General features: G+C 32.6%; 1 protein-coding gene across 1 annotated transcript in view; it reads right to left on the minus strand.

The window, feature by feature from the left end:
• Positions 1 to 654: 654 nt before the first annotated feature.
• LOC145324955 (bone morphogenetic protein receptor type-1A-like) overlaps positions 655 to 27164 on the minus strand; it is a 49275-nt gene continuing 22765 nt past the window's right edge. The window contains exons 2-11 of the mRNA XM_080167720.1: positions 19270 to 19859; positions 17147 to 17230; positions 13750 to 13803; positions 11687 to 11740; positions 11260 to 11337; positions 5499 to 5626; positions 5068 to 5172; positions 4211 to 4358; positions 2185 to 2312; positions 655 to 1872 (exon numbers count right to left, since the gene is read on the minus strand). Of these exons, the coding sequence (XP_080023846.1) occupies positions 1725 to 1872; positions 2185 to 2312; positions 4211 to 4358; positions 5068 to 5172; positions 5499 to 5626; positions 11260 to 11337; positions 11687 to 11740; positions 13750 to 13803; positions 17147 to 17230; positions 19270 to 19857 (1515 nt within the window). The 5' untranslated portion in view covers positions 19858 to 19859 and the 3' untranslated portion in view covers positions 655 to 1724. The remainder of the gene's footprint in view (positions 1873 to 2184; positions 2313 to 4210; positions 4359 to 5067; positions 5173 to 5498; positions 5627 to 11259; positions 11338 to 11686; positions 11741 to 13749; positions 13804 to 17146; positions 17231 to 19269; positions 19860 to 27164) is intronic.

A 27164-nucleotide genomic window follows, 5' to 3' on the forward strand; every position in this document is an offset into this window, starting at 1 on the left:
TTGACTTGTTGGTTGAAATTGAAGTGTTCAAACTTTTTACCCAACAATTTTAATCTATACAATGTGTAATTTGGATGTAAATAAAAAAAATCATCACAAATTGATGTCCGAAAAGTGTAAAATTTAAAATAAAAATCAACAGTAATTATATAATAAACAGATCTATAGTATACAATACATGTATATACAGACAACTACCTCCCTTCCTTTTCCAAAGACCTCTTTCTTCTGTTTCTAAATTATTTTTAATAAGCGACACCATTGGTTGATTTTCAATGACCCAATAGAAAGGTTGCACAAGGTGGTTGCGATGGGGAGATACAGTTATTTAACCCTTTCTCCCTCTAGTGTTTTACTCTAATATATAAAATTAGCGGCTAAGCCCCTAGAGGCCTCTAGTGGCACTTGAGGAGGGAAGAGTCGATTTTGATAACCCAATTTATTATTTTAGATTTTTAAGAAAAAGTAAAAAAAAAATTTTTTTTGGGGGGGGGATTTTTTTTCTGATGATGGTGATGGTACTCTCCTCCAAAATAGTTACAAACCTTCCCGGGACCTATGAGAAGCTACCCGATCGGTTCAGCGGTTAGCGAGATCCTTCGGGACAGACAAAAAACGCTTACTACTTTATATAATAGGATGATAACACAAAAGTTGACATTAATATTTATTCAATAGAATAATAATATAAAACCACACAAAATAAAAATATAATTAATACATTAAACCATTAGCAAGCATTTTCATTTAGTTCAACATAAACATAACACAAAAAAATACAATATAAAAAACGAGGGAAGAGAAAAATTGCTAAAAATGCATTTTTATTGACTGATTTTAAGCTTTTGGGTTCTTTTATGGCACTTAAAAACACCCTTAATCATTAACAGTAGAGAATTTTTTAAAAGAGATTCAGCTTTTAAGTATGCAAAAAGTGTATGTATGTACTAATCTCAACAAAAACTTTCTAATATGACTTCAAATCCGATTAATATTCGCTGGATAAGAACCGATTCTCAGCCATACTAAAATATTGAATATAACATCGTATTACAGAAAATTTTCCACAAAACATAAAATTACTGCCAGTTTAGTTAGCCCCTATTGGCTAACTAAACTAGATAAAAGTTTTAATCTTAAAATTTTTCATTATCCGCGGAAAGCTGTCTATAATACGATGCCATAAATAACTATTAAAAATGTTAAAATATTGTGTTGTGACTGACTAGTAAGGTACTTTAAGGTGAGGGAATACACTTTTAAAAAAACATTTTTCAACATTGCTTTATTTCTAACTTTAGAAAAATGGTTAGAATCCCATGTATTGAATTTGAAGAATTGATCTTAACATTCTGGTTACAATAAAAAGGTTAGGTACCCTGCAAGGTTTAGTCCTCACTCAGGGCTTGAGTACTGATGACCAAATACAATACATGAGTTAGAACCAAAATTGTAAACATATTAAACACCTGGGGAAAAAAAGTAAAATAAACTGAATATTAATAATATATTAATATAATATCACATAATGAGTTAGTACAGTGTGATAACATGCACAAATGAGTGTGATGGGCTGCTACGCCGCTGCCTGACTGGAATGGTTCACATTTGTTCTTGTTAAAACAAGCAGTTTAATGGTTTGTAAGCAATACTTTAGCCGCCTTTTCATAAAAAAATGGCGCGAAATACAACTTCAAATCCAATGTTGCCAGATAAAAAATGTTCTATACCATCCTGACAGGATTGCCGGGTACGGGTAGGGCTGGCAACAGTTTTGACAGATTTTTCTTGAGTCTGAGCGCCGTGGGTCTGGCGGCTGCACAGTCCGACCACCCCTCGCCCATCTGCCGTACCATATACTGCATTTGATCACTGAAATAAATAAAAACTTTGTTAGTTGAAATTAAAACATTAAACTGAAATGAAAATAATAATAGTTTATGTCACCTCAAGTTATATATCTACTTAAATATTAAATAAGCGTGTAAAAAGGGGACAAGCCTGTAATAACTACTTGTACCCAAAATTTTAAAAATGATTTTCCTTTCCTTGGCGTAAAAACTATAAGTATTTTTAAAAAAATAATAAGCCAATATATATATATATCTACTAAAGGGGTAAATCATTGATATGTTGATTTATCGTCCATTGTCTTATCTCTTTAAATCTCTATGTAATACTTACTTTCTATTCCATCTTGAAGGGACTTCAGGTCTGATTTTCTTGATACAGACAGCTGTGTACATGTCCTGCAGTTTCGGGTCCTGGCCAACCAGGTTAGCGTAGGGCAGCTCATATGGGTCTACATCAAACTAAAATAGATATAAGTAATTATAATTAAAGGTATTTTTCATAATCTGGTTTGGTGGGGGGATGGATATAACCTCTGATTGATAACCCACTGTGGGCTAGAATTGAATCAAGACAAAAGTAAGTGCCGAGCCCTGAGACCTATGTATGGTGAAAATATATATAAAACCATGATGATTCCAGGTAAAACCAAAATATTTCAGCGGGGGCTTTTTGATTATGCGGCGACTCCTAGGGGGTGAAAATTGAACTTGAAATTTTCAAATCTAATTTTCTCAAAAAGCCCCCGCTGAAATATTTTGGTTTTACCTGGAATTATTATGGTTTTATGTCTATTTTCACCATACATAGGTCTCAGGGCTCGGCACTTACTTTTGTCTTGATTCAATTATAGCCCACAGTGAACCTTAAACCTGCCAGAAATATTACATGACACAGACAGACTACATAGTTTTTGCTAAATGTTAAAATTTAATCATTCAAATGATACAATCCAATTGTTGAAAGTGTTTATTTTTTAAGTAGATTAATCACATAAACCACTCAAAACTTAAATACATTAACTTCATAATATATTTTACATTATTAGATTAGTTTATTTTTTAAATATATTTTCATTAACTGTGAAGCATGTTTTGTCAAAACAGAAGAAAAATTAGATTTAAAAAGCATATTTTTCAATTCTATACAGTATGTATTATTTTAATGTTCAGAAGTAGCGCAGCAATAACAATATAAAAAAACCATTTAGAAGAACAGTAAACTACAGTCTAGGAGCCGCTAGACGTATCGACGTACGGACAGACCCTAGATATAAAGAAGCTACGCTACCAAAACAAACACAACGAAATATGTTGTACATATCTTTATACCATTTATGACAATAGGAAATATTTGTGTGTGTTTTTTTTCAACAAGTTTTGCAAAGTTTTTGTCAGAGGGGTGGTAATAGGCATAAAACTTTCATTATGGCTTTAAAACCGATTGATATCTGCTGTATTGGAACCGGTTCTCAGCTATACAGAAAAATCATTTTTAGCATCGTATTACAGACATTTTTTCTAATTATTAATGTAAAAAAATAAACTGGTTTTGATCTTATGATTTTAATTTTAATGTTCGCAGAAAGCTGTTGCAGAAAGCTGTCTATAATACGATGCGATAAATAACTATTATAACATCCTTTAGCATACAGCAACATTTTCACAGATTAAAAAAAAATTACGGATTTTCAAAACTAATAATCAGTAATTGACTAAATTAAAATTCTTTTACTAAAACATTATCACTTATTATTAAATAAAGAAAAGCTTCGCCTTTAGAAATGAAAGAAAAAGTAGGAAACATTTAAAGTATTCCAATGGAAATAAAAAGAATAGTTGGCAGAAGTTTAAAAGTTGCAATGCTTTCTTTTTATGTTTGAAATAGATAAAAATAGAAAAGAAATAAAAATAGTATCTATTTTTACATGTAAGAAAAACTTTTCCTATAATCATATTAATCTTAGTCAACTTCACGTATATTTAAAGGAAACAATACTTTATGTGTCAATAATGAACATAGATGGACGGACAAAGTAGTTTAAAAAGCAGATGTTTGGTGATATGATCATAAATCAAGAATATATTTAAATAAAAATCACGAAATCTTTAACATTATATGTCTTATACATGGTTAAATATTCATGTTTTTAGCCTGGCTGACAGACCAACGGACCAAGTAAAACAAATACTGAGTGCTCGTTGATTTATGATATCTTAACATAAAATCAGTAGTCTAACATATTTAGCAGCTGAGAAAATAACATTTCGCTTATTGTTACGGACCGACTGAGGAATAGACGTACAGTCAAAGTGAATTAAAAAGTATCTGCACTACTTTTTGACAAAATTATAACTACCTTTGAATCAAAGTCTCTGGTCCTAGTGATGAGCTCCCAGATGACCAGGGAAAAGCTGTAGACATCCGCAGATTTGTACGCCTCGAAGGAGAAGGTCTCTGTGCTGTTCTCCAACATTTCTGGGGCCATATACCGGAAAGTGGTCAACCTACAATAATGAAATGGGTCCATTGGTGGTCAATAAACGGTCAGACGGTCAAGAAAAACTAGATTTCTGCATACACAATGTATGGTTTCGATTAATATCCGCTAGAATAGAACCGGATCTCAGTCATACTGAAAAATCATGTATAGCATCTTATTACAGAAAATTTTCCACGAATATTAAAATAAAGATAATAAAATTAATACCAGTTGTCATCTTAAATTTTTCATTTTAATGACCGCGGAAAGCTGCCTATAAAATACGATGCGATTGATAACTATTATTCAATTTGATATTTGTAGTATTTTCAAAATATATAACAAAAACATAAAATAGAATAAAGACTTTTAGGAAAAGATTTGACCCATATCGAGTGCACTTTTCTGTCAACTTTTCTTGTGATATTAAAACTGTATCATATCCATGATTTTTCATAGATTTTCATAAATGTTTAGTAGATTTTTATTACTTTCAAATCAAATACTTGGAATTCCTCTATAATAATATCATATCCTTAAAATATTTTCTTTGATTTTCCTTACATCACTGTTGTTTCAAAATGATGATTTATATTAGTGAGAAGTTGAATTTAAGGTAAACGTATAAGCTATGACGTAAAATGATAAATTAAAATCAAATCTAAGTTAACTTTAAACCTATAAACCAAGTTTTAACAAGAATATTAATATTCAAAGAAGCGCAGCATGCTCACCTATTATTTGGCTGTATGTCGACTTCTTGAGTTGTTTCCGAGTATCTGACGGCCAAACCAAAGTCAGCTATGGCAGCTGTTCCATCATTCTTCACAAGAATATTCCTTAAAAATTAAAACAAATGTTATTTATTTTATTTCACAGCTATGGTGCTTTTACTGTTTAACTTCTCTTTCTTCCACCTCAAATATCGCCGCCACTTTGCTTTCATCTCCAGGGAGGGAAGCGACATTTACCTGAAAATTACACCAGTACCCAAAGTTAAACAAGTTATTATGCTAGTAGTGCCCAAACTTATTAACAATAAATTAAACAACAGAAGGGATAACCTTATCTATAATCATTGGGGATATATATAATTTTATTGTCCATTGTCTAATCCCTAAAAATGACTAACAGTATCACACATTAAACAAACAAACAAAAATACCTGGATTTAAGATCCCGATGGGCGATGGCAGGTTTGCCCCTGCTCCCAAATATTTCTGTGTGTAGATGTGAGAGGCCGCAGGCTATGGAGTGGGCAAGAACTATACACTGCTCAATGTCAACAGTATGCCTAAGGTTAGCAGGATATAAACAACATTGTAATATTTTGTTTGGTATTTAAAAGTTGTTATTTAATGAAATAATATTGTTTGGTATACAAGAAAGGATTAATAATATAACGCTAGTTTAATAATGAAATTATAGCTTCTTTATGAAACAAATACTTAGCTAATATGTTTGTGGTAATAGATTTAATACACTAAATGGGCTGTCAGATACAAAAATCCGTCAAACTAGATGAGGCATTTCAATACTACGTGCGACGAATTTTTGTACGATATAATATCCCATTATCTAGCTTTATCATAAGAAATTTAACCATTCATAGCTGACTTATCATGAATTGATAAAATGAACAAAAATATCAGCCTATTCGTACGAAATGCGAACCAATAACGTCCTTACACTATGTTCTCATTGGTCGAATGTATTGACTAAGGATCTAATACTAATATAAAAATTTTGTGGTTAAAAATAATGGGATAAAATAAATAAGCAATGGAATTTATTTTTATTGCTTACAATGCAGTTTGCTGGCGAGACAAACACAAAAACAAGGACAACTGCAACCAGAAAAAAAGAAGTCGACATTAAAAAAAAATGGTTGAATTATATAGGTAAATTAAAATAGGAAAAGTATGCGTTATTTAGTTTTTGTATTTTGGGTGCACATTAACGCAACCTTATTAAAAAGTACGTTACAAGCAAACAGACCAAAATGCATAACATAAAATGTTTAGAGCAGCTTAGCTACTAAAAAAAAAACAAATATCATGGAAAATATAATTTTTGCAAACAGCTAAAATTAGTAAAAAATAAAAGGTATATTTTCTTAGCTTTTTCTTACAGAAAATCTTATGTTACATGTCTGTGTATTTTACTTTTACATTTTCTCAAGAAAACAAGGTTAACAACGTCAATATGTAACAAAAGAAAAAAAAGATTAATAAATTGAAATAACCCACCGAACAAAGTGCAAAGAGAATGTTCTATTTGACCGAGAGAACATTCTCATAAACTTTAAAATAGGTCTTTATATGGATGGACAGACAAAGTAAGTCATGGAGAAGAAATCTATAGCTTGTATGTAACTAAAAAACGAACAAACAAACAATAGTAATTACAGAGTAGCTTCTCTGCAGAAAAAAAGAGAGAAAAGCAAAATATTAAGGAAAAGAAATCTGCTAGTTTTTTTCTTACTTTGATGTCTCAGTATATAATTGTAATCATATATAAAAGATAGAAATGCATTATTAGATTAATGTATAGAAAATATACATTTTTATAATTTTTGTTCATAAGATACTCTTTTAAAAGTAAGATATTGGCAATTTTTCTTTAAATATTTTAAGGGAAACAAATATTATGTTAAAAAAAGACATTAAAGCAAAAGTAAGCTAGTAAAGATTATAAAACAGTATATTATTGATTATATTTTGATATTTTAGTACTGATTAGCAGTGTTCTAACTTGTCTACCGATAATTTGTATATACATTAGAGATAATTTTGTTTATAATCAATTAATATACATCAATTTATCGTCTGTGTTAGCGTAGCTGTGACAAACTATCTTCATATTTTTGTATAAATGAAAACCTTAAATCACAAAGGAAACCAGTTTTTATCAAGGAGTTAGAGAAAAGTGAATGCAATAATACTCTACAATTTCTTCTTTCCTCCAATAATAAGAGTTTGAAAAGGCATAACTTTTACTTATTAATTTGGGAAGGAGTGCCAATTCATTTGCCATTGTTATATCCATCTAGCCCTGTGTATATAAACTATGAATGCATATACCAATGGTCTCTCAATGATTGCATTAATTTGAATTGACTTTCTCATATTCATTCAAAACTGATTAATATTCGGTGAATTAGAACCGGATCTCATCCATACGAAAAAATTATGTCTGGCATCGTATTATATCCAATTTTCTACGAATATGAAAATGTACAATCACAAGATTAAAATAAGTTTTTTTTAGACCCTGTCTTCCGCATCTCGGGGCTAAAAAAGTAGTTTTTTTTACATTTTATATCCGTGGAAAGCTGTTTATAATGCGATTCGAGAAATAACTATTCTGTCTCTCCAAACTTGAAAATCAGATTTTAAATCAATAAACACTAATATCTTAAAAATTGTAAAGTGGTTGCGCTTCTAAAAAATATCTAATGTTTTCCTTTTTTATGCTAATTTTATTGTTCAACAAATATTGAGTCAATGAAAAAGCAATAAATAAAATCTCAAAGAATTTTTAAGCTTTTTTTAGGGAGTGATCTATTGCGACAATGCTAATATATACTTGTGTTGTTTGCAGCGATTGGGACAGGTTTATTGCTATTTTTAACTTTTAGAGTTCTATACATTTTTGTAAAATCTAAATTAGTAATTTTAAAGTGTTTTTTTAAGATCTGTCAATAAAAAAGGAAAGTATAGTAGTTTTTTCAGTATGGCTTTGAAACCGATTAAAATACCAGAATTAGAATCGGATCTCATCAATACTGAAATCATGTATACCCTCGTTTTACAGACAATTTTCTACGAATATCAAAATAAAAATAATAAATTGAAAAAAAAGTTTTGTTAAACCGAGACTTCCGCCCCTCGTTGCTAACCAAATTGGTTTATTTTTTATTTTCTTTTAAAATCCGTGGAAAGCTTTCTATTATGCCACGCAATAAGTGACTATTCTTAGATTCGGAAGGTCAAAAATATTGACATATTTACATTATCTATGAAATAAAAAGTTAAAACAACAAAAAGCAATTAAAATGTCTGAATATTTGTCCCATATCCCTGGCTTAGTTGTTGTGACTTGCCTAGACAACAGGACATAATTCAAATTAAAATGTCTGAATATTTGTCCCCTATCTCTGGTTTTAGTTGTTGTGACTTGCCTAGACAACAGGACATAATTCAAATAATTCTCCTAACAAACCATTAATAACCATGATAGCTCTGCAAACTTATATGCGCACTTTAAACACAAAAAAAAACATTTAAATATTGTTTTCTAAATTAAAAGTATTTATTAGGGATCTTAAGGGATAAGATAAACCCAATGGTTATAAACAAAATCATCATTTCTTTAGATTGATATGGTTGGTTGAAAAGTTTGGACACTGCTAGTTCCAACCAAACCAGCTAGATTTTTTAAAGGTACCCAAAGTTTTAAACGCATAAGATAACATGTTTATGAGACTTTTGGCACCAGTGGATTTATAAAAAAATGAAAACAGATAAAGTCAAAAACGATCGAAAAACTGCAAAAAATTAGCTTCTCCACTTTGAATACGTTTGTCTGTTATTATTCAATTATAAATGCAGCCTACATAAAGTTACTTTCTTTAGGTCCGGCTTCACACCGCTGCAAGTCAAGGCGAGTGACGAGGGTTATGAAAAATTAATGGAGAAAAGGCCAAAAAATAAATTTAGTTATCAGGATCTAAAGGAATATGCCAATAGCGGATAAATTTATATTCATCCCCTATGATGATGCATAAAATTACCCTTTCCGTAGATTAAATTAGTGGTTGAAACGTTTGACCACACAAGTTAAAGAACCAACCAATCAAAATTCATAAAATTCTCCAAAGTTGATAAGCAAACGAATAAGAAAACGGTATAATAAAATTTTGGGGAATAGTGTTTTAATAATTAGCCCATGGTCTCCTCTCTCTCTCTCTAAATATTTATACAACTTGGTGTACAAAATATTTTTTAGAAATAAATACCCCAATCTTTGAGAGCAAAGGTAAGGCCTAAAAATTTCCAATTCAAATTATTTTCATTCATTCTCTCTGTTAGCTATCAGGGAAAAAGAGAAAACAATGGCTGGTAAATTATTCTTCACCCAAATCTCAACCCACCACCCTCCCAAAAAAACTAAAGGCGCCAAAACCATATTACAAATTTAGAATTAATTCTAAAAATAGTTTTTCGTCCATTTTCCTATCACTGTTTCCGTGGTGTGTTGTTTGTTGTATTTTTTGTGTATCTATGCAAGGGAAAAATAGATGGTTAAAAGAGCAGGAAATTTTTTTTTTAAATTGTCCATAAAAATCTGTTTTTTTTTGACAGGCATTATAAAAAAAACAAGAAAATTACATTTTAATATATAGAAAATATTATGTGATAAGAGTTCTTAAGCCTTCAATTTTCAATGTCTAGGCATTATTTGAACGAACTTTTAAAGAAAGACATTTGGGAACTTATGGACAAACCCTATTTACTTTGCAGCTACGATTATTATAGTGTGTTATTCCAATCCATTTATCTGTAAAGGATCCACATGAGCCTTTTTGTGGGTTGGGGGGCCTATGAGCTGCATATACCTTTGTGGATGATGTGCAATTGCTTCCCCAAAAGTTAAAAAAGTTTTTTTTTATGCTATCAGATACAGTAACAATAATAGAGGTTCTATTGATTATCTATAATACAAAGTAAAATGATGTCTGTACATCCGTCCGTCTAAAGCTTAAGATCTCATTAACCGCTGAACCGATTGGAGTCTACTCTTCAGGGAATATACCTACTGGTATGATAGAAATCAATAGGAAGAAGCAATGTGTATAATGGTTGAACTCATAGACGTCCAACGGGGTGGGGGGAAAGGGGTGTTTAACGCCCTCAAACTTTAAAATTATTTAATATACCTCCTTCAGAATTTTTAAAAATACATTAGATCTTCCCCATCAAACTTTTGAAACCCCTTATTTTACCATCCATAAAATAAAAAGCTTGGACGTCTCTGCGAGGAACTGATGGCTTTTGAAGATATGAAACATTGTGTGGAATTGATAATTCCCCATAGAAATGACATCATGCATGGTGATGCCATATATATATGTGGGAAGATAGACACCTCGGGGAGGGAAGGGACATTGGAATAATATTCACACTACTACCCAAAGTTTAGTAATAACGTTTTCTTTTCCGTTGGCTGAAAAACTTTTGACCTTTTAATGAATTTTTAATGGTTCATTTATTAACAAGCAGTTACAAAACGTTTCAACAATAATTTTGTGTAAGTAATTTTGTTTATTGTCATTGGGTATGCATTTTTATTGTCCATTGTCTTACCTATTATCATTACCTATTCTAGAGTATATATTAGTAGTGCAGCTACTATATATGTTGGGGCTTGTTCGTATATTCTTTGACAGTAATATAAACTGACTTTGTATGTTATCAAATCTAGATTTCCTTAGCTTTCTATGTATTTTATGTGCTTATTTGGGCATAATTATCCTGGTTAATTTTTTAAATAAGCTAATTTTGTCTGCCTTGAAGAATCTTTTTTTAGATTTATGATTATTTCAAATTAAATATTCAATGAGTTGAAAATCTCCATATAAATTAAGATTAATTGATTAGGTAATCTTAGTTCTAGTATTAATAGTAAAATTTATGCGTATTCAACTTTTTTTTAAATTAACGAATATACTTTATAAATGTAGATTGTAGAGTGTGTCCTTGATTTCGTACATCCGTAATACCTTCAACACTTAAATAATTAAAATACTTTAATGTTCTTATCTAAAATTTTACCTAAATGATACATTGCTCTATATGTACTTAATATATGTACGTAAATATTTTACAACGAACGGTTAGATTTTTGAAAATGTTGTTTAGTTTCCTTGTAAGATAATGGTAGAGGCTGCCCAGCGGATGATAATCAGTCACCAGCAACATCTGAGTCCAACCACCAGAACCCTAAAAAAATATTTTATAATATGGATTGTTTTACAGTTTCATAGATAAAATTAGGCATGAATCGTCTATTGAATTGATCTTCTTAGTTAAATATTTTGCTGGTTCAAGTATAGGCACCGCAGGACTAGGGCTACCCCAATCCCCACCATATTTTTTATTTAAAAATTGAGAGGGAGGGGGAGTTTTTACCCGCTATAGAAAGCAACAAAGATTATTTGGGTCTTTTTTTAAATATAAATTTAGGCACGAAAAATATTGGTATCTGTAAATTAAATTAAATACAAACAGACAACCCCCAAAACATTGATATAGAGTTGGTGCGCTACAAAAAAAGAATCAATTTTCTTACCTTAATATCGGCAGCAATGAATCCGAGAATATTATCATGTCGCATCAGAACCGTCTAAAAAAGGAAATATTCAATTATTAAAAGATCCTGTATATACGGGTTTCATAATCTTATTGGATTTTCAAGAGCGTAGCTGCTATTTAAATAGGTTCTATCCAGATAAATTACTAATGTTTACTTCCAATCAACTCAGGGAGGGAGAGGAAAAAGAAAAAACCCCAAAAGTTTATAAACTAGTTCATGAGCCCAAAAACTTGTATAGATTATTGATTAGGATGTAGGTACAAAATAACAAAAAGTCAAAACTTTCTTAACAAAAATTGTAATATATGTATATAATTTTCCTCATCATAATTTTAATTTGCTTCTGAATCATTATTGTCCTTGTTTTTTTTGTACAGAAAGAATTTATACTTTGGAGGTTAAAAAATTAAATGAAAATGTTAAAAAATCTTCTAACCTAAAATTTGAAAATCCACCAATCTATTTCGTATTGAATAAAAAAAAATATTTGTTATATCCTTAAAATAGGAATGCAGAAGGATATAAAATTAAAGATAAAGAGACAGATAAAATATATTTTTAAAGATTTTAGTTTAGTTTAAATTCTATTGTAAGCAATGATTATCCAAGCCCCAGCCGTTCGTTCAACTGCTGATTTTCCAAAGATAAATATTCAAAGCTTCATGTGCTTTATGAACAACTATTATGATCTTTAAAATCAGCCAAGTTTCTTTAGAAAATTCATAAATAACTAAAAGAATCAATCTAAATTAATTGTCCCATCCTATATCTCTGAAAACTATAGCCAGACAAAAAAACAGATAACTGCTCATCTTATTTACCTTTTACTTTACCCCTATGAAAGAGTGAAAGGGAGGGAATGAGCAGCATGTCCTTGCAAATTTACAAGTTACACCAAAACAATAAAAGGTGAGGATGAAATAAAAATACTTTTCGGGCAACTTCAACCCCCTTTAAAACCACCCTTATTTGAAATATATTGTCACTACAAAATTATATTACCAAAAATATCTTCCGTAGACTTCTTAATGTAACTATTATCACAAAAATGTTTAATGACAAACAATTTTGCATAGGAAAGGCATTTGAAAAAAAGGTGTTTTAAATTTTTTTCTATTTTACATTCTAAGAATATTCAATAAATATTCAATAATCTCAGAATGTAAATATTCCAAATTTGAAATTGAGATCAAAATTTCAACTGTACAAGGTTAAAATGAACCTCGTAAGAATTTGCAAGTTTCATGAAACAGATATTTGTATTAAATTGCAAGATTATAGTTCTAGTTATGGCCAATCCTCGATAAATTTATTGATATAGCCGCCTTGCCCCCACCCCCCTCCATTATAACAAAAATGCACCCCTTGCTAATTCTACCCATTGCACATGCCCCCCCCCCCCAACCCCTCTACCTTCTGCTTCTGCAAATTGAAGAAAATACAATGCACATTTTGGCAAAATATTAGCCACTAAAAATCAGGACTCCATGAAAAGGTGGCATAAATGGACATACAAGTTTTTTTAGGCAGTATGACCAAGTTTAGTTTGTTAAGTCAATCTTTTATGAAAATTATTTTGTTTATGATTCATATTAAATCAAAGGCATATAACTATAAAATATGTCTTTTTATTGAAATGTTTAAAAAAAACAAGGAGAAATTTTCTGGAAGTTGCTCAGCTTATTCAATATTTCAAAGAAGACAATTAAGTAAATAGTCTTTGCTCCTAAACATTCTGCGTAGAATTTTTGCGATTAAATTGGCGGCCAATACAAAATATAAATTTAAGATGTACAAATCTTGAGTATAGAGTAGCTGCGCTACTAATGAATTTAGTTTTACTTGGATGTTACACAAGATTTTCTCGCAGCGGGCTAAAATAATCCATCCCCTTTACCCCATCTCCTCCCCTCCTACTAGATGAACAAAATGACCCATCAACGAGTTCCATGTTAGCAACCTAAACTGACTACAGTTTTCCCCTAATATAATATCCACTTATATTGTATATCCATTGTGCTACTACAAATATTTCTTACCTGATAAATTTCAGTTTCTCTGAACCATGAAGCTTCTTCTGTTGTATAAAACACCTGAAATAAAAGAATATTAATTGTAAACTTATGAATTTTTATATTACTTATAAAAAGTCTTCATTGTTACACTTTTTTCATACAATTTTAAAACAGACAGATGGCCATGGTTGGTACAGTAAATAAAAGAATATAGGGGACACGAGCTATATAAACTGTACCACAGGTTGGTGACCTAATTTTCAATTGGGTGTTTGAATATCAGCCAATAGCGTCGAAAATAAAAGACAAGTCGCTATAAAAGAGCGGGAAGCAATTTGCTAGCAGACGAAAAAGGTCCAAACCACTTAGCCAGGTAGTTGTCTGGGCCTTATCCAACGAATAAGATAAAGCTGTAATACAAATTTGGAAGCCAGTGTAATGTCCACTCCCTTGAATGTAGAAGCTAGTAAACTTTAAAAATACCCCCACATACCCTTAATCATATTGCATCCCTAATCTGCATATTTTAATATATAAAAAAAACTACTGAAAATGCATACATTTCTAATTAGGTGTAGAAAATTCTACAAAAGTTTACGAATTTATCCCTAATTTTGGTAAAGTTTCGCCAAAATCTTTAGTACTGTAAAAAATTAAAAAGTTAATAAAATTTTGAGCCCCTCCATACTTTTTTTAGCAACTGTTATTCGTTAAAAACGGCTAGGAAGCTGCTAATCTATTACATTCATAGCAGCAGTAGAATTACAAACCAGCCATTTTGGCGGCTGCATTTCACAATAAAAATGCTTATCGATTGCTAAAAGCGGGGCCTTTATTTGTAGACAAAGTCTATAATAAATATGCTTTCTATATAACATAAACTATGATAATTTATTCATAGTTATTCAGCTTTAAAAAATACATTTTTTTACACTTTTCATTTTTACAGCGATTATTTTCTGTTAATTTGTAAACAAACCGATATTTCAGACTTCTATAGAAGCATTGCTATAAAGGCTCAATGTGAGTAAAAAGTGCCCTCAGTTCTAAATAAATAGTGCTAAACAGCTTACTTTAATATTATCACATACAGGGGTATAATGGATATTTCAGTCAGCTGTTTTTCTGATATATACAACCAGCAGTTAAAACCCATGAGGTCTCTAGTGGCACTTGGGGAAATCGACACTCCACTTTACACTTTAAGTAAAAGAAAAATCTCTTAGGAGGGTGGAAATAGGCAAAAAACCTTCCTTTGACTAATGAGAAGATTCACTGATATGGGTTCGACAGTTAGCGAGATCCTTTGCTACACACACAACATACAAAGAAAAAATATCATAAAAGGATTACAGCTGGCATTTATGACTATATTTTAACAAGGACATATTTTAAAAGGGAGAAATAATAATTGAATTAAAAATTCTTTACTTGTCATATCCCTTATGGCAGTGCGTCATATGTGAGAGTTATGACATAGTAATTGTCGTAAAGTTTATCTTAGAAAGTTTATGGTGTATTTTCACTATATTAATACATCTACCCTGTCAGAACTTTAAAATCATCCGTGTGATGTCATATGAGAGGAGAAGTGGGAAAGAAAACCCCTGAAAAAGAGATGGATATTATGACGTCACATGGCTGATTTTTTAGACACTTTGTTCCCCTACTAATTCTAATGGTTTATGTGGACTATATTTATTCTGTTATATAAAGTAGTAAGGTTTTTTGGTTGGAGCCTAAGTTTGTAATAAACTGATTGGGTTCTCCTTTTTAGGTAAGCTTAACATTTTTAGATTCAAGTCTAGGAATGGTTTTAAGCTATTAATCCAAGCTTCTTCGAATACAGAACCCATAGACCTAGCTGCTAGCAACATTAAAAACTCGTACTTATTGACATAACACCGACTTGCAATGTTTCAAATCATTAGTTGACTAATTTAAGTCGACTATCCAGCCATTATTAAAAGTGGACAATGGTCATTGATGACAAAATATCGACACCATGGAAACTGTCTTAATTTTGTATAACTTTTACGGAACATGTTCCAGTTACGTCATATTTTTCTTTCCCGAAAAAGAGAAGGGGGGAAGAAAATCTCTTCAAAAGAGATGGGGAAAACCCCCTTTTCTCCCATCTCTTTTTTCTTCCCCCCTTCCCTTTTTTTCTTTCCCTCTTCCCTTTTTCGGGAAGGAAAAATATGACGTAACTGGAACATGTTCCGCAAAAGTTATACAAAATTGGGACAGTTTCCATGGTGTCCAAAATATCGACTAGGTACTGATGTTGATTAAATAACTTGATATTTTGATAGGGTATATTATAATAGTATGGTGTTAGTCTTGGGGAAGGGAGTTTTAGACATTGTAAAATTATATTCTTTCTGCTCAAAATAAGGGAAGTCTGTACGTCCGTATGTCACTCTAGCGTCTAGGACTGAACAATATATACGATGTTTTCCCATTAAATTTATATAATAATACTATATTACCGTGTTCTTTTATGGTCTAAAATATTGTTTGCTTATGGTAGACATAGTTTCTTTATTATCATATATGGTCTTACTAGCAGCTACGCCTCTAGAATTAAGGGGCTAAAATAGTTATCAACTTTCTTAAAAACTATAAGAAGCTTCACTGTCTTGCGGTACAGACATACACACACACATTTTGTCACTTTTATGTAAGGATATAAAATTAACAGGATGTACGTCTGTTGCAGATTATGTTAGTAAAAGGATTACAACGATATGCTTTATGTTGCTTATATTGTTGATGTTTAATATCAGATAAATTATTTTTTAAAGTGACATGTCAATAAAATGTTAACCATTCGCCATATTATTTTCAGAATACCACGTCAAATTATAAATGTAAAATAGTAAAAATATCTGTAATCTGTATACCAATTGAATACTGTTTTTATATTCTATGGATTATATGAGGATTTGTGGCTAAAGAATAATAATTACAACATTAGTATAAAGCTTTCAGGAAAAAGACAAATATATCTTAATTTATTCTCATACATTTTTCAGACTATGCCATTAAATCTTATTTATAACTGTTACTACACTGAAATTTTAATGGTCAAATTTTAATTTAGTACTAAATATAGGAAAAGTTTTTATATTTGTAAAAGGTTGCGTGATTTTTACAAACATTTTGATGATTTCAGTAGCGAATCTACTTTTTTGTTAAAATCAGCTGCTTTTTAGAATAGACAGCTGAAATTTTTATGCAGATTTCCTGTTTATAATTTACTTGGTCCGTAGGTCTGTCGGTTATGATTCAACAGACATGAATATTCTTATAAAGGTTTCGTGATTGAATATCGAATATTCTCTCTCCTTAATTTGTGGTTTCTTACTAATGGATGTTGTTATCCTTGTTTTATTCTAACTTAAGTTTGATAGTTTACCTTAACAGCAACATTTTCTCCCCTCCACCTTGCCAGCCACACCTCACCCATTCGTCCTTGTCCCACACGTTCTACCATTTGAACCTGAACAAATAAAAATTAAAAAGATAAAAGATTTTATAAAAATAATTGGTAAATAAGATTAGTCTCTATTAAAACATATGACACTATTTTAATAATAATTTCCTAAAAATAGGCGAAATTGGAACCAGTGTTTTAGAGGTCTTTAATAACATACACATTATTTACATTATTGAAAATAGAAATAAAAAATAAAATATCTATTATACAACTTAATTAATATTCATTATTCTAACAGACAAACACGACAAAAAAGTACTTTTCAAAGTAACTTTTTGATGGTAAATAATGATATATGGACTTATTTTTAAGTGTAGGCTACATTCTTTAAACACGACTTGGTTTTGAAAAGAAAGAAAAAATAATTTTGAGAAAATATACTTAAAGGAGTTTTAACTCATTTTTAAACACGTAAACTTTGTACAAGATAATACTTTTTGGTAATATTTTTTAGGGGAAAATTATAAAACAACTTTAAGCATATTATTAAAACTTTTACTTCTTTAGATTGACATCTGAAAATGTGTTTTGATGGTTTAAAATTGAAAAATGTAAAGAATATGCGCTATACATGGCCTCTGTGTTATGGAACAATGAAAAATCAGACACATTAAAAACTTTTTTCAAAGTTTGTTGGCGTTCATAGAAAAATATTTTCATTTAAAAGTTTTTAGTTGATATGAATAGGGAATTGTGTGTTGACAAAAGAAAATAATTGGACTCCAAAACAAAGAATTTCTGTGGCGGGTTACCCCCCCCCCCTTCCCCTCCTACATGTTCTATTCTTCATCAAGACGTGCCCAAACTTATTTTTAGCTTTGTATTGTTAATTTTATACTTCTTTCTTTGTGTTATATAAAAAATTTATTTTCAAAAAATATTTAAAGTTAAAAAAAACAAAAACTAATCTCTAAATCTAATTAAATTTGCTACTTAGATTAAGCTAAATAAAATTGTTGGTTGAAAATTTTTGTCAATTCTAGTTTCGAATCAGCCAATCAAAATTTAATGAGGGCCCAAGAGAATAAAATATGTTGGTATAAAACCTTGGGTACCCGTTTGATTTCCATTCCAATGTCCCCTCCCTTCCTGAATAATACCAAGGTCTAAATGAAAGTCAAACAGACAATTTGGCCTAAATGATTAGAAGCCTGTAATTTGGCTGATACAATTCAATTGAATACATTACATATGTAACATGGTGTGATATGACTTCCCCGTTAGCCTACCAAAACTTAACAATAGCAAAAATTCAACGTTTTACCTAAAGGTGCCTTTTTAAGCACAGAAATCTCCTTCCTTATTTTTAAATAAATTGAAAATTAATGAATGGCGCGGGTATCGCTTGTTTATAACTTTAGGTCAGGTTATATTGATTACCGTGTAGCCCCCACAGAGTTAGGGCACCAAAGGTTTCGGCCCCCCGCAAGGTTATGACATAGGGAAAAAACCTCCTTATTTTCAAATAAAAAAATAATAAAGTGAGGGGTTTAAGTGCTTAACGAACACTTTGAGGGAAAGTACAAAGGTTCAAATTAATAATAAGACGGTGTGTTTATCATGAAAACTAAAGGTTTATGTATAAGTATGATGACTTATGACCTTATAGAAAAAAAATGACTTTTTTTTGTGGAAGTTATGTTCCAAAACGTAATGTGTACAATGTAAATCTAATTAAAACGCCAATTGGTAATTTATAATTCATGTTCTTCCATTGAATTAACAAACATCATATAACATTTAAGTAACATTTTAGAAGATTATATAAAGTTTAAAAATTTGCAAGATTTTGTTGTAAAAGTAAAAATGTAAAATGTTTTATAAAGATTAAATTACCTACATTTATGTGAAGTAAAGTTGTATAATAAGACTTGTGCAACTTAAATCCCCAAAAGTATATTCTTTTAAAATCTGTTTTTGTAAGTTACATAAAAAATGAAAGGTTTCTTGTAAAATCCTAAATGGCATTTAAAACTCAACCCTTCGACGGGAAATCATATGTATATCATTCTCAATGAAAAAAAAAATTGCCAACACTTTACCTGTTTTGCGATGGTTCTTTGAACAAGAAGGGGCAATCCCACCCCCGACCCACTCGACTGTTCCAAAAGCTCTTTCAGTGATCCGTTGGGGGCCGCCTGGTCTGACTGTTGTGCCTGGCGGTAGATGTACCGCTGCCGGTCAACCTCCCGCCGTTTATACTTTAGGTACATACACGTGACAAAGAACACAAGAGATACAATACAAACAGTGACAGTACATAGTAAGACTAGATGAAACACTGCCGGGTTGATGCCCGCCGGCACGCCACTGTGCCCGCCGTTATTTAAAAGTCCTCCCTCCTCACTCTCCGTTTTCTCATACATAGGAAATAGAAGGCGGTTGCAAAAATCGCCGCTTTTACAGCACTCAATTGTAACTGGATTGGCGTGCGGCGATAGTGCACCGCGGCACATCATGAGTCCCCGCTCTTCGGGCGGCAAACATCCATAGGTTCGTTCCGCCACAAGCGACTCAGTCTCGGGATCATAGACCTCTTCGGCAGAGGCGAAACAGCCGGCGCCAGGCGGCGCTAAACATGTTCCGTTCGCCTCCCCGTTTGGGCACATGCCCTGACAGTAACAATACATACCTAAAAAGAACAATCTTATTAATATCTGGCACAAAAAAAAACTAATGAACGTTTAAACTAAACCAAAAAAACCATCAATTTTAAGTAATTAGAAATGTAACAAATTTAATTTGTCTCCTTGTGCACGCCTGGTAAATTCAGGGATCTTTAGGGATAAGTCAATAAACAATAAATTGATGTACCAAATGATGACAGACAAAATTACCCATTCTGTAGATTAATATTATTGGTTTAAAGTTAGGAAAATGTAAGTTTGTACAAAAAAAGTCATTATTTACAGTACCCTACATTTTGAGCCCACAATTAAGTCAGCTTGTTTATCAAACTTTGGGTAAAAGTTTAATTTACAGTTCAATGTCCCCTCCCTTCCTGGGTATTCCATATTAGCATAAAAGAATATGTTTTCCACATGGGCCCCTTACTTAACTCAAGGAGATACATAAGTTTTCTTTTTAATTATCATTTGCCGATTTCAAGATCTTTCTCCATGGTTTTTATAATGTTATGGAATCGAATGTAAGATTTTTTTTAAATGTATGGATGTTTAAATAAATTTACAGAATAATCATTCAAGTCACTGGTTTAAACTGGCTTACAGCCATGGATAGGTCAATGTTTAGAGAAATTTAGAAATAAGCAACATACATATTCAGAGTGGCTGTACCTCTGGCAGCGGTAACGGCAACGGCTACACATTTAAAGATCCAGCTCAGGATCTAGTAGCTTGTATAACGTTAGTTATCATTATTGGCCTAGCTAATTACATTGCAATAGTACCCAAAGTTTTATAATAAAGGTATCATTTTCTTTGGCTTGAGTACTTTTGTTGAATTATGATTGGTTGGTTCCAAACTTTTCAATCAATAATTCCAATCTACAGAAGGGTTAATTTTGTTATTCATTATTTAGAATGTATTATTGTATTGTCTATCCCTTAGGATTCCTGCTACTCTATAATAGTATCTCCTAAAATGTGTCTGTGCACCTGCTTGCAGCAATAATTTATGTGCAGGACAATCCACAATCCAAAGTCGGCATCTTGCATATCTCAAAAATATTATACACAGCACCTTTTTTTAGATTTTTTAAAAGCTAGCTTTAATATTACATTAGCCAATGGCATATATATCAAGTAATTTTTAGGTTTCTTGATGTCTTAATAAATACTTGTATCAATCTGTTAATAAGTTTTAACTTTAGGTTGATTAAAAGAAAGTTTTTAAAAAGATTCTTTATCAACAAAAACTTTTTTAGTGCTTCTTCCTAAATGTTTTAAATAATAAAAGAAATTTAGTAGATCTTACTTTAAATATTGCTAGCGGCTACGCCCTCTAAAGGCCTCTAGGGGCACTTGAGGAGGGGAGAGTCGAATTTGATAACCCAACTTATTATTTTAGATTTTAAAAGAAAAAGTACCAAAAAATGGGTGATGGTACCCTCCCCCAAAATACTTATAAACCTTCCCGGGACCTATGAGAAGCTACCCTGTTAAGGAGAACCCGATCGGTTCAGTGGTTAGCGAGATCATTCAGTACAAACAAACAGACAGACAGACAAACAAACACACATCCTGTTAATTTTTATAAGGATAGAATTTAATTAAATTCAATCTAGTATATTTGTTTTTACTATTTTGCTTGAAAAGAGTTTACTTTTTATGAATTATAAAACATTGTTTAAACACATTAAAAACAAAACAACACTAGAATAACCTTTGCTCTAAAGATAAGGCTTTTTGAAATACAATAAACAATTGTAGTAAAGCTAGCTTTTTAAACAAATTTAATTTGGCGGGAAGAAAAAATTCATGTTTTGATTGTCTACCTTGATAAGCATATATTTATGTTGTGATGTCATATATTTAAGTTTGCAGACATATGTTAGTAGTTACTCTTAATTACTCTTTAATTGCTCTCAGAAAGAATAAAGAGAAAATACATTTAAGTTAGTTGATATTGAGAGTCCTAACACAGAACATTATCTGGTTTGGGTTCGAGTCTTTATTAAGACCAATACAGCTATTTACAGACATCCTATTACTTTATATAGTTTGCATAGGCAGATATTCTACCCTTTCAAAGTGCATAGTTAATTAATACATTGTATTAATTAAACAGACAGTCATCCTGTTGTTTGGTGTCCTGATATACAGACAGACATCCTGCTACTTCAGAACTATCCAGCTTTGAATAATCAGTAGTTTTGACTTATTAACATATTTAATCATTTCTAAATATAGTATCAATATATAATCTTATTTACTCAAAAACTGCATTTAATCCAATATAATAAATACTTAAAAATCTGTTTGCATTTTGAATTGAACATTAAGTCTACTCTATCATTAACTTATGTAAGTCTGTCTATATCTCATTTGGCGCAGTCTTATTGTGCTACGTGTTATTTAGACCTGCTGCTGAGTTAAGGGTGGGGGAAGTGGTGTTTAATTTGAAGTCAATCACTTTTTGAGATATTTTTTTATCTCGGATTTTTCACAGTTTTGTTTTAATTTTTATATTTCTAACTTGATTTATATTTCAGGTTTCTGTGGAATTTCATTCTTTAACTCTTTTGATCTAAATTTCACGGCGGATCTAGTTCCAGTGCTCGGATATGGCTGATGGAGAAAAAGGAGAGCGGGGTAAAACTGAAGGCAAGCGTGGACGGCCGCCTAAACGTCCTCGGGAGAATGACAGTCAGGATGATGATGGAACTCCCGAAAATTGGGAGGAGGAGGATGCTGCGGCTGAGGATGCTGGTGCAGGTGCCAATGCGAATGTGGAGTTGGCGTTGGGCGAGGTGGAGAATGACGTTGTGCCTGAAAGCATAAAAAAATATGTTAGGGCAATGTTGCAGGAGCATACGACTGTCAAAGGTCAGGTGGATAAGTTAACGGCGGCGAATAAACAGCTGGAGAATAAGGTGAAAGAGTTTAAGAACTCTGATGAGCATAAGAAGTTAGGTTATGATGTTGATTTGGCTACTATTAAGAAAAAGGTGGCGCAATTGCCAGTGGATGGGGATATTAGCGGTTTTTTGTATGAGACAAGTATGGGGGCTAGTGTATCTGCAGTCAAAGCGACGGGAGATGATTCGTTTAATACATCTTTCATTAATCGTTTGAGTGTGGAGGCTAAATTGGATTCTACAAATTTTGAGGCTAAAAGAGGGAAAAGTGCTCCTGGACATTTGAAGTTTTCGCAGATTGAGTTTTTAGGTCCTGTTGGGAATGGAAATTGGATGAATGTTCGTGAGAGTTGTCTGACCGAATATGAGAATCAATTGTTGGATATATTTCCTTTAATTGAGGAAAGGGCTGAAGTGCTTAAGGCCTATAAAAAGGTGGCCGGCGGTAGTGTAAGCCAACAGACTGTAGAGGAGCAGTTTAAGGAGTTTTGTCTTGTAAGAGGAGTCAAGTGGGATAGTGACTTTGTGCGGGATGCTCCATTTTGGGATGGAAACATTGATTTTGAGGATTATTTCTTATCCTTATGGAGGGTTGCTAGGTTCGCAAAGTTGGAGGATCCTATGCTTTTCAAGGACGTCCTGTACAATAGGATTTTTGAGTGCAAAGGGAAGAAGATGGGGAGGCTTATTACGCCGGAGGCTAATGCTTCCTTAAGTGCTTTAGGTTATTACTTGTTGATAAGAAGGTTGGTGATACCCTTTGCTGATACAGAGTCGGCTACCGAATTCTTTTACGCTCTGAAACAAAAGAGTGGTCAGAATGTGGATGTGTTTTTCAATGCTAAGTTGCGGCTGTTTAGGCTTATGCACCCTGGTCAAATTTCTAGACAATCTTGGCGTGATTTTTACAATAATGTGGCTAAGAATTTGCTGTTTTCTGATTTAGCTAGAGATATGGCTAATTTCATTGAATCTATGCATTACCTGGAAGATTACAGTGCTTTCTTGACTTATTTGATTCGCAGAGGTCAGCATTATATAAGCTGGGCTCGTTCTGGACACGTGTCACCTGAAAATGTAACGTCTTGTTATTCTCAGGCTATGGAAGGGTTGAGGCTAGAGGATTCTAGGGAGGTAAAAGCTAGGCCTGTAATCAGTGAAGTGCATGTATCTGATATGGAGGGCAGGACAGAGATTGACGATAATAATGCGTGGATTGAAGGGGATGATGATATTCCTTGGGATCAGGTTGAGAACGTGATTGGGGCTCTGAATTCGAAGGCTAAAACTATGATTTGTTGGTATTGTGGGAAAAAAGGTCATGTAGTGGCTAGTTGCTGGCAGAAGAGAGACGGCAAGCCGCCAGCTCCTGATTCTCGCATAGGAAAGACCAAAGCCAAGTTTTTCTCAGCCGGTAGTGAAAAGAAAGAGGGTCCTGGGGTGCCTAATAATAGGGTAATACCTGAGCAGTTTCTGAAGAAGACAGTCAATCAGGTGGGGCCTGTTGTGGATAGGTGGGGCAATCAGGTGGGGCCTGTTGTGGATTCTGAAAAGAGCAGAGATGAGAAACAGTATGAGGCTATGATTGCTGACATAGCCAGAAACAATTTTCAGCAGTATCCTATGTAATGGATATGATTGATTCGATGTATAGATCTCATTTTAGGATGAAATTTATAGATCGTTCTTTTATTCATATTCATTATATAGGCTATAGTACTGTAAATAGTTAATTTTGCTGTTGTGTATTCACATTATTGCTCTCAACTTTATAAAGTATTACTGTCTTGTTTATTCTTCAGTCAAGGTGTGATCGTGTTAATGAAAACATTATATATATATATTTATATATATATATATATCTACTATATATTATATTTTGATAGGTACCTATGCAAGGTTGAATACTTCGAGAGGTACTTACTTGTATAAGAAAAGGCTTGGAGTGTAGCTGTGTGATGCTGGTAGTCTGGGAGATGTACAGGATTTCATAAATTGAACAGTATGTTGGCGGCTGGTGACAGATGGGGGGCTGACTGCTGTGTAGTGGACATGATGTATATCTAAAATATATGGATATATTAATTAATTATAATGACTAGTGTTTTCAAGAGATTGTGACGTTTTTGAAGATAACGAAAATGCCTATTTGTGCGGATTTAGAATTTCTTGTGCCTGGGGCTGATATTCCGGTGAAGGAGTTAGGAATTATTGATACAGGAAATAATTTTAATTCTTTGATATCTAGAGAAATTCTTGATAAACATGGAATTGAATTTTGTCCTGCTAAATTATCAGCATATTCAGTAGATTTAAAGAAAGTTAATATTATTGGATATGTTGAGTTGAAATTTAGATTTGCTGGAACTCAAGCTGTGTTTACGGAGATATTTTATGTACCTGAGGTGACGAGTAGGTTGGTAAATCTTGGATCTGATTTCCTGAAAAAGAATAAAATTAATACTTGTTTGGATGAAGATAAGTTTGAATTTTGTGGGGAATCTGTTCCCATTAATTCCTGTTTACAGAAACAGGTGGTGGCGGAGATACAGAAAATTCCTATTTTGTCCGGACGAATGAATTCTGAAATTCCATCTAAACCTACCTTGCCAGGGATAAAGGAGGGGGGTGGGTTTGGAGAGTTATATTCAACAAAGTATAATGTGAAGTTGCTGGATAAAACTATTCTTTATCCTGGAGGATCTACCGCTGTGGTGCATGTGACTGGATTAAAGAATGATGGGCTTTGGTACGTGTCCCCTAATTCTTCTAAGATGACAAGTGGCAATGGGATTATGATTATTGAGGGGGTGTATCAGCCACGGAAAGATGGGTCCTGTGTGGTTAATGTGGTTAATGCGTCAATAAAACCTATTACCTTGCTGAGAAATGTGAAGATGGGGCATTGTTTCATCATGGATAATCAGGATGTTACCTGTAATAAAACAATTAATGAATTGGATAAGCCAGAAAAGTTGTCGGGGCAAAAAATGCATGAACGGGTACAGTTTATTATTCAAAAATTGAAGTTAGATGAAAACCAGATGATTAAGGAAAATCCAGAATTGAAACCCAGAATTATTAAAATTTGTTTGGAAAATTTTGATATTTTTTCAATGAATGATTCAGATATTGGTGATTGTAGATTAATGACATATAATATAGAATTGTTACCTGGAGCTAAACCTGTGAAGGCCAGAAATATTCCTTTGAATCCAGAGTACGATGCTAAATTGAAGGAACAGTTAACCAAATGGCTGGATGCTGGCATTATTGAGGAGGGTTTCTCGGATTGGTCTAGTCCTATTTTTGCTGTGAAAAAGAAGGCTGCACCTGGAGCAGAGGCTAAGTTGAGAATTGTCATCGATTTCCGCAACCTGAACAACGTGACTAAGCGGGTGGCGTGGCCGCTGCCACTGATCTCGGATAATCTGACGAAGCTGGGTTCTGGCAAGGTGTTCAGTACTCTTGATTTGACAGCTGCCTACCATTCGATGACTATGGATGAAGACTCTAAACCGTTGACAGCTTTTAGTGCAGCAAACAGGATGTATTTGTTTAACAGGTTGCCATTTGGGTTGTGTAATGCACCCAGCCTGTTCTGTGCTCTGATGGATAAGGTACTGTCTATCCTGCCAGGTATGTATGGGTTTTGTATCAGCTACTTGGACGATCTGATCGTGTTTTCATCAAGTCCAGAGGAACATGTAGAGCATCTGCAGGCACTGTTTCAAGTTCTTAGGCAGGTCAACCTGAAATTGAATTTAGATAAGTGTGATTTATTGACTAGAGAATGCCATTATTTGGGGCATATTATTAGTGCCGATGGATTGAAAATGAATCCTGCATATTTGGAACGGATTAAGGATTGGGGCAAGCCTAGAACAGGGAAGGAGTTGCAGAAATTTTTGGGATTTACTAATTATTACAGAGGATATTTTGCTGATTATGCCAAGAGGTCGTGCATGTTGGATAGTCACAGGAATGACACTATAATAAAGTGGACAGAAGAATTGAACAGAGTATGGACTGAATTTATGGAAATGTTCAAGACTGAAATGTGTAAAGGCTATCCTCAATGGGATAATCCTAATCTTTTTATCGTGGATGTAGATTATAGTTCTCAGTATTTTGCAGGGATTATTTCGCAAGAACAGGATGGTGTAGAGAGAGTGTTTGGTGTCTGTAGTAAAAAGTGTAATGCTGCAGAACAAAATTATCCTTCCTATAAAGGAGAATTAGGTGCATTAGTATATGCATTAAAGAATTTTTTACACTTTTGTAGGTTTCGTGAATTTTTGGTTCGGACAGACAGTATTTCACTAGTGCATTACAAACGTTGGGCTAAAGGATCAATAAACGGTGTCACCTATCGATGGATAACTTTCTTGCAAAGTT

The sequence above is a fragment of the Acartia tonsa genome, chromosome 7 (genome assembly GCF_053477335.1).
Source record: "Acartia tonsa isolate MP-2025a chromosome 7, ASM5347733v1, whole genome shotgun sequence".
NCBI classification, from domain to species: Eukaryota; Metazoa; Arthropoda; class Copepoda; order Calanoida; family Acartiidae; genus Acartia; species Acartia tonsa.